The 12,176-nt window shown below is 42.7% G+C and overlaps 1 protein-coding gene across 2 annotated transcripts in view; it reads right to left on the reverse strand.

Moving 5' to 3' along the window:
- The window catches only part of LOC309342438 (cytochrome P450 2C19-like), a 49,257-nt gene extending 38,790 nt beyond the window's left edge, over nt 1-10,467 (reverse strand). Inside the window, exons 1-8 of one of the 2 annotated variants that reach the window (XM_081862916.1) lie at nt 10,235-10,460; nt 5,845-6,007; nt 5,006-5,155; nt 4,077-4,237; nt 2,838-3,014; nt 2,335-2,476; nt 1,340-1,527; nt 276-417 (exon numbers count right to left, since the gene is read on the reverse strand). In XM_081862916.1, coding sequence (XP_081719042.1) covers nt 276-417; nt 1,340-1,527; nt 2,335-2,476; nt 2,838-3,014; nt 4,077-4,237; nt 5,006-5,155; nt 5,845-6,007; nt 10,235-10,417 — 1,306 coding nt within the window. In that variant the 5' untranslated portion in view covers nt 10,418-10,460. Of the gene's footprint in view, nt 1-275; nt 418-926; nt 1,199-1,339; nt 1,528-2,334; nt 2,477-2,837; nt 3,015-4,076; nt 4,238-5,005; nt 5,156-5,844; nt 6,008-10,234 lie in introns of those variants that run through there. The other variant, XM_081862917.1, reaches the window with a different exon arrangement.
- Nucleotides 10,468-12,176: the final 1,709 nt, after the last annotated feature.

Genomic DNA, 12,176 nt, shown 5'->3' on the forward strand with positions numbered 1-12,176 from the left:
TCATGCCAAAGGAGCAAAGGTGCTGCTCCAGAACAGCTCCTGGGAGAGTCACTCTTTCCACCATTTGTTTTGCTTCAGCTGGCCACAGGAAAGGTGCAAGGAGTTCTGATGGACCCAGAAGCCTCTGCCCCTCCCTCACAAACTGGCAGCCCTTCCAGTTTAGGCTGCATGAGGAAGGAGGTTCCCCCTCAATGCCCCGACACTAGCCAATTAGGGAGACGGGAAAGACCTGAGCTGGCCAATACCCCAGCCAACTGGGGAAGCAGAGATCTTACCTGCTGAGAAAGGCATGAAATAGTCGCTCTTCCTGAAGGTGCCATCTTTGTGCAAGAAATGTCCTGGGTCAAATTCTTTGGGGTTTGGAAATTCTATGCTGTCATGTAGTACCGACGTCAGAATAGGATATAAGGTAGTGCCCTGCAGAGAGTGCAAAGAAATGGGCTGCATGGCCATGACACCCAACGAAAGCATAAAATTGATTCTCACAAAGGAATGGTGTGGGAAGGCACTAACAGGAAGGAAGGTACTTTGTTGATACAGAGAAGAATGGGGCAGCTTCAGAAGACAATAGGGTGTTTAAAATGAAGTCCAGGCCTGAAGATGCCCAGCTACACTTTAGGAGTTGGGCTAAACTACTTCCCTTGCCTTGATGTATGGAAGTGAGAGCTGGACCATAAAGAAGGCTGATCGCTGAAGAATTGATGCTTTTGAATTATGGTGCTGGAGGAGACTCTTGAGAGTCCCATGGACTGCAAGAAGATCAAACGCATCCATTCTTAAGGAAATCAGCCCTGAGTGGTCACTGGAAGGACAGATCCTGAAGTTTAGGCTCCAATACTTTGGCCACCTCATGAGAAGAGAAGACTCCCTGGAAAAGACCCTGATGTTGGGAAAGATGGAGGGCACAAGGAGAAGGGGACGACAGAGGACGAGATGGTTGGATAGTGTTCTTGAAGCCACAAACATGAGTCTGACCAAACTGCGGGAGGCAGTGGAAGACAGGAGTGCCTGGCACGCTGTGGTCCATGGGGTCACGAAGAGTCGGACACGACTAAACGACTAAACAACAACACTTCCCTTGCTTGTAGATAAGAAGAGAAGAAAAGCTCTGCTGGATCAGTCCAGTGGCCCCATCTGGTCCAGCATCCTGTTTTCATGGTGTCCAACCAAATGCCCATGGGAAGCCCTTAAACATAATCTAAACAAGACAGCACTCTCAATTCCTGTGGTTTCCACCGACTGGTATTCAGAAGCATGCTGCCTCTCGCCATGGATGTAGAATATAGCCATCATGGCTAGCAGCCTACTATTACTACTCAGAGCCTTGAAAAGAGCTGACCTTTGGAATGACATATTGTCTGAACGGTGTGTCTTTGAGTACTGCACGAGGGACGCTCAGTGGGAGGAGAGAGATGAACCTCTGGATCTCATGGATGACCGCATCTGTGTAAGGCATTGCCCCACGATCTGCCATGCAAGGACTTCGTGATCGGCCAATAACTCGATCAATTTCTTCATGCACTTTCTCTGTAAAGGGAAGAATGTGGTTTAATGCCAGTGCAGGAAATATCATAGAAGCAATTGAAATTTCATGGGAGTGCCTGCCAGCCCCTGCACATTTTTGGAGCTTTCAATGTTTTCTGATGCCAACTTTCTATTGACTCATCACATTAACTCAGACAAATTATTGTAGCTCACCTTCAGTAATCCATCTGTAAACAGGGAAACATAGTATAACTGCAATTATTTATATATTAATTCAATTTCTATCCAAAAGGAGCCCAGAGGGACAAAAGCCTCCTCTTTAGGGAAGTTTTAGGAGCAAGCTTAGAGGGATTCCTATTGGAGGCACTGTCCTGCAGTGATTCTGATCCTACCTGAGGGCCCTTTGGCCCCTGGCCCTTGTGGTTGTGCCTTTGTGGGCTACCCTTCAGGCTGGCACAGTAAGTCCAGCTGGTGCAGGATGTGATGCCTTTGCCTAAAGGATCTGCACTGGCTGCCACTATACTACTGGGCCAAGTTCAAGTTGTTACTGTTTGTATATAAAATCCAAGGGTTTGCAATATGGTCAGCTATAACGTCTGTTTTTGCTGGGATTTCTAGGCACAGGTCTGTGATTACTAGGCATGGGTCTGAGCATTTGGTCCCCCCCCCATCTGTTTTCTCCAGGAAAGTCTTCTGTTTACTGCTGATGTCAGTCAGCGATGATTAACATTCAGCAATGAACAGTGGGTTTTCCTGGGAAAAGTGGCAGAACAACAACCTCTTGGACCTGTGACACATAAATTGAGGAGAGAACTAGAATAATAAATACTAACATCGCATCCATTTTACCTTGTATCTCTGGGTATTTGAGGAGGATCATGAACCCGTATCGCAGTGTGGTGCTGGTGGTCTCTGTTCCAGCCACAAACAAGTCAACTGTGCTTCTGGCCAGGTTTTCAATGGTGAAATGGGATGCCCTATTACCTTTTTCCTGCAGAAACACACAACACAGCCAGTGGAGTCAACTCAATTGTTCTGAGTACAACATAACAAGAATTTAACTGTGCCACTGGGACCAGCTCCCTTCCCAAGACACAATATCTTATCTCAAGTCCTTTTACAGCTCATTCCTCTGGACATTCCTTGCCCGGAGGGCTAATCATTAGAAAGAACTTCCCACTTACTGCAAGAAAAGGTCAGTAATGGGAAATGAATCTACTCCAATGGGGTGTGGGCAGGAATCTCTTTCCTTGGCATTCCCCACAAGAAGCTGGATGGAAGTCTGCTGGCTGGGAAGCTTCAGGAGTGGCAGGAGAACCCACTTGGAGAGGTCTGTGAGTTTTCATGATTACCTGATCCATTTTCATAAGGAAGCAGTCGATAAAATCCCGAGGTGAGTTGGGGTCCAGAGTGGGCCTGTGCTCTTCAACCTCCTCCAAAACAAACTCTCTGGCTGCCAAGGTGTTTTTCAGCACTTTATGGTGGGGCCCAGGGATGCATTTCATCAAAGAAGGAAAGAGGTTGTAGAGCTAGAATAAACACAAGAGACCCATTGGCACCAACCTCAGTCAGGGTATGTCCACACTCGGGCTTCAGTATAATGTTGGCCACTGTTGCCTTGAGTTCATGTCAACTCTGTTGTCCACACACCAGCATTTTCACTACCAATGCTTCCCAAATCTATGTAGATGTTCCCCATCAGTTGTCTTATATCATTATTTTTTATTATTGTTTATTGAATTTATACCCACAGGTCCCAGGGTGGTTCGCAGACTATAATCAAAATATAGAACCACAAAATGCATAATCAAAATAAAAACAACAACCCAATTACCCCCCCCCCAAACTCCACATGTTAAAAGGTATATACTGAATGAAACCATTGGTCTCTCAAGGTCAGTAGTGCCTATGCAGCAGCTCTGCTGGGTTTCATTCAGGAGTCCCATCCCTAACCAGGAATGCTACTAGGGATTGACTCTGGGACCCTATATAAACAAGCCAAATGCTCTAAAACTGAGCTATGGGATTACATACATATCTCTAAATGTAGTCCCATCTGTTTCTCCTACTGAAACCAGTCCGTGTACACATCCCTGGCTTAGAATTCAGCAAGGCGCAACATTTCATAAGAAATGGCATGTTAGATATCGATTGTGACTAACATCATGTATTCACACCTTCTCAAACCATTAGTGGAAGCACATTGGATGCAGAGGCAATGGCAGTGTATATACATCCCAAGTGATTAGTTCCGGTTACAGTATTGAGCCTGTGGGTTTTACTCGTTAAGCTTTACTTCCTAATCCACCGGGCTGCTGTTGAGTTAAGTCAAGCCTTGGTTATTAGACTCAGGTATTGGTATTGGCTCTCCAATTTAAAAACATAAGAAGAGACTATTGAATCAGGCCAGTGGCCCATCGTGCTGTCACAGTGGCTAACCAGTTACCTATGGCAAACCTGCCACTAGGACATTAACAGAAATATTAAGAGGCAGAGGCAGTATGGGCCATGAGAAGCCTGAAAGAAAGACATTTAAACAGCAGGAAAATTTAGACTTTGTGGGAAAGGGCCTTTAAAAAGATGGCACCTACCTGTCCCCAAGAAGAGCTTAAAATCTGAAAGTTTTCATTCATTAAGCTCATCATGGATAGGAACTTCTTGTCATTATAATCGTATCGTTTCCCAAAGACAATTGCACAAATGACATTGGAGAGAGCGCAACTGAGCAAGTAGGTTGGATCCAAGGGCTTCTCTGGAAGGACAACAAAAAAATAATTATACAACCCCACTACAGGTTTTAGGCAATAATCTAATCTGGAATTTCTGAGCTGCCATTTCCTGGCTCCTGGCCTCAGTGGTCAGACAGGAAGCTGCCTTTCTCACAACAATTCTGGAGGGATGGGCATCTTCAGTGGCTATGAGTGGTTTCTTACAAGGACTTTCCAAAGTGCTTTCTTCCAGCTTCAGCCAATATATCCTTAGATAGGATAGAGTGACCACAGTGGTGCAGGCCTTGGTGTACTCTAGACTAAAACTATGGAATCTAAAGCACTTCAGATGCTGCTAGACTCTAACTTCTGGACCACTGATGACTGTTGGGGCTGAAAGCAGCTGGAAATCAACAATATCTGCGGAGCACTCTGCTTCAGGTTAAGAACTTTGCTTCAGGATAAGAACAGAAATTGTGCTCTGGCAGTGCGGCGGCAGCGGGAGGCCCCATTAGCTAAAGTGGTGCTTAAGAAAAGTTTCAGGTTAAGTACGGACCTCCGGAACGAATTAAGTACTTAACCTGAGGTACCACTGTATTTCACAAGTGTTTTTAGGCAATTTATTTGATTCAGTGTTGGTCACTTGTTCTGTGTTTTACGATTTTATTTTTAATGATTTCCTTGTACCTACCATGATATTTCTTTATGAGTTCGTGGTTAATAATATGTTGTAATGTACCTCAGCATCTCTTGTGATGTTTAAGGGGGTCTGCTTGATAAGCCTATGTGGATGAGGGGCAGTGGCTACCCACCCTGAGTGTCCTGGAACTTTTCTAGCAGGAACTTTGCTTCCTCCTGGATCCTCTCCTCAATACTTTTCTTTCCCATGCCAAAGTTGCGCAGGGTGGTAAGGGCAAAACGTCGGAGCTGCTTCCACACCTCCCCATTGCTGAATATAATTCCTGGAAAGCAGAAGAGGAAATGGGCATGAAGGAGATGAATGGACTAAAAGGGAGAGCAGAAGAAGCAGGTTGGAAGACCAGGAGCCTCAATGTTTCGATATTTATGTTAACTGATAATTCATCTCTTGGAGCCTGGGTCTCTCTCTGAAGCTGCCAGTATAATGAAGAAGTAATAGTTTTTGGACTATATTAACCAGAAAGAACTTAAAGAAAACTGGACTACATTGCTAGTTGTTTAAGTGAAATGTGTTGATTTGTATTTATTTATTTATTTATTTATTTATTTATTTATTTGGTAACAAATTTAAAGATAGTTTGCAGTAACTTTGAAACTCTTTCTTGGTGTGGAGAGCTTATTGATTCACAAGATCCAGGCCAGGGAATTCTGCTCAAATAACTCTCACACTTACTGCCCACACTAGTATTATCCCAGAACATTATATTTAAAGGCTAGAGACTCATTCAATCCTGCTTTGATTTTTGATGCTTGCTCTGGACCAGATGTGGAGCTAGCTGCTCTGGCACCTGGAGCGGACTGCGTGGGCAGGGGTAAGCACCCGTGGGTGTAAGGCAGTGTGCGGTGGAGGGGAGCTTCTAGGGTGTGCCGGGGGCGCCACCTGTTGCTTTATTTTCATGAATAGAGGGATTTTCCTGCCCCCCCCCTCCATTGGTCAACCAGCATAAAATACCTAATCCCTTGTTGACATCATCAGCTAATGGCAGGTGTCCCCTGGCAGCAAATTCATCTCCACGGTCGATCAGTGCTTCTTTCACTGCATCATAGCCATGCAGCACCACAACCTGTTCTGCTCCAAAATACATTGTGAACACAGAGCCATACTTCTCACCAAACTGGATAAAAGATAGAGAAAGACACACATCTAGGTGGGTTTGCGGGTTAGGAGAAAGTCATATAGCTGATGGAGAGCTCCGCTGCCCCCAGACTCACTATGGGCATCTGAACCACAATGCTCTTAATAACATACAGAAGAGTTCTGCAGCTATATCAGACCAAAGGCCAACTAGTCCACGGCTGTTATCACAGTGGCCAACACAGTTCTTCTGGGAATCTCAAAAACAAGACTTGAGTGCAATAGCACGCTCCCCTCCTGCAGGTCTCTGGAACTGGTGGAGGTTCAGCATCATCGCTAGCAGCTATGGGTAGCTTTATCTTCAATGAACTTTGTCTGAACATTTCTTTTAAATGATCCAAGTTGGAGGCTATCATCGCTACTTCTTTGGGAGTGAATTCCACAGTTTCAATATGCACTGTATGAAGAACTACTATCTTGCGTGTGTTGTTAATCTTCCAACACTCAGCTTTAATTGAAGACTCCAAGTTTTAGCATTACAGACCCTTCAAGTGTCCCTATTTTCCAGGGACATCCCTGATTTAGAGAAGCCATCCCAGCTTGATCACAGAATGTCCCCCCTTTTCCTTAGGATGTCCCTATTTTCACTGGAGAAATGTTGGAGGGTATAGAGTTATCCGACCACCTCTGAAGGCAATCCTGAATAGGGAAGTGTTTTTTTGTTTAATTTTTAATGTTTTATTATTTTTATCTATATGTTGGAAGCTGTCCAGAGTGGCTGGGGCAACCCAGTAAGGTGTGTGGGCGATAGTAAAATTATCATTATGGAATGGGATGTCCCTATTTTCATTGGAGAAATGTTGGAGGGTATGGCATTATGAGAGGGGGGTAAAAGTGTTTTCCCATCCACTTTCTCTATACCATGAATATAGTTATGTCCCCCTCACACTAATTTTTCTAAGGGAATTCTTACAGTACCTTCCCACCGAGCACATTCTGGGGGAAATAAAGGAGCAGCTTTTCAAAATACAAGAAGACTATGAACTCCACACTGTCCCGCTGAGGCTAAAAATGCTAAAAATTTTTGCAGACATTTTGGCAAATAGATTTAAAAAAGTACTGAATGAAGTGATTCACAAAGACCAAGCAGGCTTTCTCCCGGGTAGGCATTTGTTTGACAATACGAGAAACATTATTGACATTTTGGAACTCTTACAAACAAATATTAACACTAGAGCGGCGTTAATTTTTATTGATGCGGAGAAAGCCTTTGACAACATTTCTTGGATGTTCATGAAGAAAAATTTGGAAGGGATGGGAGTGGGACGGGGGTTTGAAAATGGTATAGAAGCAATATATTCAGATCAAAAAGCTAAATTGATAGTAAACAATGTGGTGACGGAGGAATTCAATATTGAAAAAGGGACACGACAAGGGTGCCCTCTATCCCCATTATTGTTTATCTCGGTCCTGGAGGTGCTTTTGAATATGATTAGAAGGGACCGGTCAGTTCGGGGCATTGAGGTCGGAGTGAAACAATATAAACTGAAAGCATTTGCAGATGATTTGGTACTAACATTACAGGAGCCAGTTTCTAGCACAAAAAGAGTTTTGGATTTAATATCTGATTATGGTCGGGTGGCGGGATTTAAGTTGAACAAGCAAAAGACTAAGGTTTTAGCTAAGAACCTAACGTCTACAGAAACAGATGAGTTTTTGAAAGAGACAGGATTAAATGTGGTTAAAAAGGTAAAATATCTAGGGGTGTTCTTGACTTCTAAAAACTTGAATTTGTTTAAGGACAACTATGAGAAATGTTGGTCAGAAATCAAAAGGGATTTGGAAACTTGGACAAGACTAAAACTTTCCTTGTTAGGCCGAATAGCAGCTATAAAGATGAATGTTTTGCCGAAAATGTTATTTTTGTTTCAGACCCTGCAGATTGTGGACAAAGTGGTATGCTTCGGAAAGTGGCAGAAGGATATTTCTGAGTTCGTTTGGCAGGGCAAAAAGCCCCGAATTAAGTTTAAAATACTAACAGATGCGAAAGAAAGGGGGGGATTTGCCCTGCCAGACTTGAGGTTATATTATGAATCTGCAGCCTTCTGCTGGTTGAAAGACTGGTTTTTGTTAGAGAACACCGATGTCCTAGATCTGGAAGGGTTCGAGAACGCTTTTGGGTGGCATGCGTATTTGTGGTATGACAAGGTTAAAGTTCATAAAATGTTCAAAAACCATATTGTTAGAAGAGCAATCTTTATGGTCTGGACAAAATATAAAGACTTATTGGAGAGCAAAACACCAAGGTGGCTTTCACCGGCAGAGGCCAAGGCACGTAAGAGACTTAACATGGAGGCCTACTGGCCAAAATATTGGGAATTAATAGAAAAAGATGGTGACAATTGGAAGCTGCAGAGTTTTGAAAATGTAAAAAGCAAGGTGCGAGACTGGTTGCATTATGCCCAAATTCGGGAAATTTTCAAAACAGACAAGAAGGTTGGGTTCCAGGTGGAAAAATCGAAATTAGAGACAGAATTGTTAGAACCTAAAGACAAATTACTTTCAAGAATGTATAACTTGCTGCTTAAATGGAATACACAGGATGAGACAGTCAAATCCGCCATGATAAAGTGGGTACAGGATATTGGACATAACATAATGTTTGAGGACTGGGAAAAGTTATGGACCACCGGATTGAAATTCACGGCATGTAGTGCCCTGAAAGAAAATATTATGAAAATGATATACCGGTGGTACATGACCCCAGTCAAGCTTGCTAAGATATATCACCTGTCTGATAATAAATGTTGGAAGTGTAAAGAGGCGGAAGGGACGTTCTTTCATCTCTGGTGGACATGTCCGAAAGTGAAGGCCTTTTGGGAAATGATCTATAATGAGTTAAAAAAGGTATTTAGATATACCTTGCCTAAGAAACCGGAGGCCTTCCTTCTGGGCATTGTAGACCAGAATGTGGTAAAGAAGGACAGAATTTTTTTTATGTATGCTACAACAGCAGCAAGAATTCTCATCGCAAAGTGTTGGAAGACACAAGATTTACCCACACTGGAGGAATGGCAGACGCAGTTGATGGACTATATGGAACTGGCGGAAATGACTGGCAGAATCCGAGACTTGGGAGAAGAAAAAATGGAAGAGGACTGGAAAAAATTTAAGGATTATTTGCAAAAATACTATAAGCTCTATGAATGTTAAGAAAATGCACTTTTTAGGAAATACTAGCCCCAGCAATGGTAATTAGGTGAAATGAAAACTAAGGTACAAGAAAAGAGAGGTGAAATTAAGGAAAATTTTTATTGCATTATGTTTTAACCACAACATATAAGATTATGGTTACAATAACTTTGATTTTGGTAACATGAAATTGAAAGATACAATAAGTAATGAATTGAAAGATACAATAATGAATTGAAAGATACAATAAGTAATGAAATAAGATAATAATATAGTTGAAGACTTCATATTATGAATATTGGGTTACAAATATATTGAAATGGGTAATATGACAAAATGAAAGATACAATAAGTGATGAAATAAGATAACAAAATGCTGAAGTTGGTATTATAAATAATGCAGATTCGGGAAGATGTGGGGAAGTCCAAAAGATCCTGTAAAAGAAATATGTTTTATGAAACTTTTGTATTTTATTTTTTGTTCTTTTTTTATTCTGTGAAATTAATAAAAATATTTAAAAAAAAAAATAAAAATGTTCAGAGGGCAAAAATGCCCAAACCATCCATATGTGGAGGGAGAATTGGACCCGCCCCCGCCCCCTGTCTCTAAAATAGTATGAAAATTGCATTATTGCTTTTTAAAGTTCTTTACTCAGAAGGGGGCTTTATGGCTTTTATTTTAAGCGTTAGACAATAAAATGACAATAAACCTTTGTGGAGTTGTGGGACCTGCTCAAAGTCCACCTCTTTTCTGTGGAGCCTTTGGGACAAGTCCCTGCTCCCCATCCCTGCTGATGTACCCAAGTGCAAGTCCGTGCCACGGAAATCACAGCGATTCTGCTATTATTTCCTCTGGTCTGGATGCTCCCCTCCCTCTCTTGCTTCTCCTCTGTCAAAGTGCAGTCTGTTGCCTTATACTCTGCAAATGTGCCCTGCACACAGATGGTACCATCTATAAATAAACAAACTGACAATGGATTGCCCCCTTCCAAAAGAGTCAGATGGAAAGATGCTTGCAAACAGGTAACGGTCATCAACAGACAGCTGTTGAGGAAGGTGCTCATCTTTGGCTTACCTCCTGGAGAACCTGGGCCAGGTTGTTGGTCTTCAGCTGCAGAGCGTTCCCTACGATGGGCAGTGGAGGTGGGCCAGGTGGCAGCTGCTTTGCATTCTCTGACGTTCTGCTCCTGACTGCAAGGAAAACAAGGCAAGAGATACATATGATCATTAAAATGGTCACTGTCCCTAGAGGCTCCATGGCACCAGCTAACAGTGACTGAAATGACTCTAGACGAATTAATTTGCTTTCCAATTTTATATACTCTGAGGAGGTCACATATACATGGACTTTCACCAATAGGAATTCTAGGTTTCTCTGAGTAAATGAGATTAGCCATTAAGAAGGTAAGGGTGTATAATCAAGAAATGAACTTCTCTGAACTTCAGTCTGTATTCTTTTTCTTCATTGATTAGTAAGGCAATGATAGCGGCATTACTGCACACAAGGTCTACAATGTAAGACAACCAGGGTTTCAGGGTTTTTTCTGCCAAACATTGTAACGTAGCCTTGAGGCAAATTGTTCTGCTTCTAAGGTGCTTTCAGGACCAGGTTCCTGCAGGAGAGCTTCTTGTATACTCTGAGTGCTTGGTTGGAGGTTTCTTGCACCTCTGATGCCCCCAAATATGAAAGAAAATTGAAATAAAATTGAAGGCACGTCCATAATGGAACTCAGCCTTAGCACAAATACATCCCTGTTAGGAAACCTTGCAGCTTGGGTGAATTAGACTGAGAAGTTTACACACAATTTCTGGATTTTTACTGCTTTATTCATGCAGGAACAGAATTATCTTGGAAAGAACTCTTTACAGGATGAGTAGAGATAAAAAGAGAGAGCAATAGCAGGCATCTTATCAGGAGAGAACAACAAAATGGTTCAGCTTTTACAGGTGGAGTTAACTTAGAAAAAGACTACGAGCAAATGCTGGCTTGCTTGCTACACAAACAATGCTCTTGTGTGGTTTAAAGTAATACATGCATTAGCTAGAGGTTGAGGAGAAGGAAATTTATTTGCTTTCCCCCAACAATCCCATTTAGCACTACCCACTAATGTGGACAGGACACACCAAGATAGATTTTGGAGACATAAACCTGGAAGTGCTTTTGTATTGATAAGACACACCATCATCGAAACAATATGCCCTAGAGAGGACAAAACCATGGTCACTAGTGTACATGCTGATACAGAACATTAACTTCTTGTTTTCAATTGAACTCGTGGTTCAGTTCATAAACCAAAGTGCACCAGGTGTTCTTGCCAACAACTGTTGCTGCTCTGTGTGTTTTGAGTCAATCTCCTGTCAGTGCAGATCACAGAAGTTCAGCCCATTCTAGCCACAGCTGGGACACTTTATGGCTGCTCTGCAGAGAGTGGCCAACTCAGTTCACCAGAGTTCAGATTGCATAAACTGAGTTTCTTTCCCAGAGCAACTGGTGAGGTTGTAAAGCCTCTGCCTTACAAGCACATGGTCCCAGGTTCAAGACCCATTATCTCTTGATAGGGGCCTGAAGAGCCCTGTGACTCGGGATAAGCCAGCTTCTTACATTCTTGTGTCAGTGCAAGGCACCATGATCTGATTATTATAAAGGCAGTACAGTGGTACCTCGGGTTAACTACTTAATTCGTTCCGGAGGTCCGTTCTTAACTTGAAACCGTTCTTAACCTGAAGCACCACTTTAGCTAATGGGCCTCCTGTTGCTGCCGGAGCATGATTTCTGTTCTCATCCTGAAGCAAAGTTCTTAACCCGAGGTAATATTTCTGGGTTAGCACCATAAGGTCCCATGTCAGGTTACGCAATCAAAAATTTCAATATTAAGCAGTATAATGTTGTACCCCATTTACACCGCTTGATTCTATTTGTTGTCCTCACATATGCAGGAGCCACACCACGGGATAGCCAGGCATCAAGCAGCCTCTGTGTGGTCATGGTTTGTCCTGTTGCAGAAGGAGAAGCCCAT

Source organism: Podarcis erhardii (genome assembly GCF_964252035.2).
Source record: "Podarcis erhardii genome assembly, chromosome: 1".
NCBI classification, from domain to species: domain Eukaryota; kingdom Metazoa; phylum Chordata; class Lepidosauria; order Squamata; family Lacertidae; genus Podarcis; species Podarcis erhardii.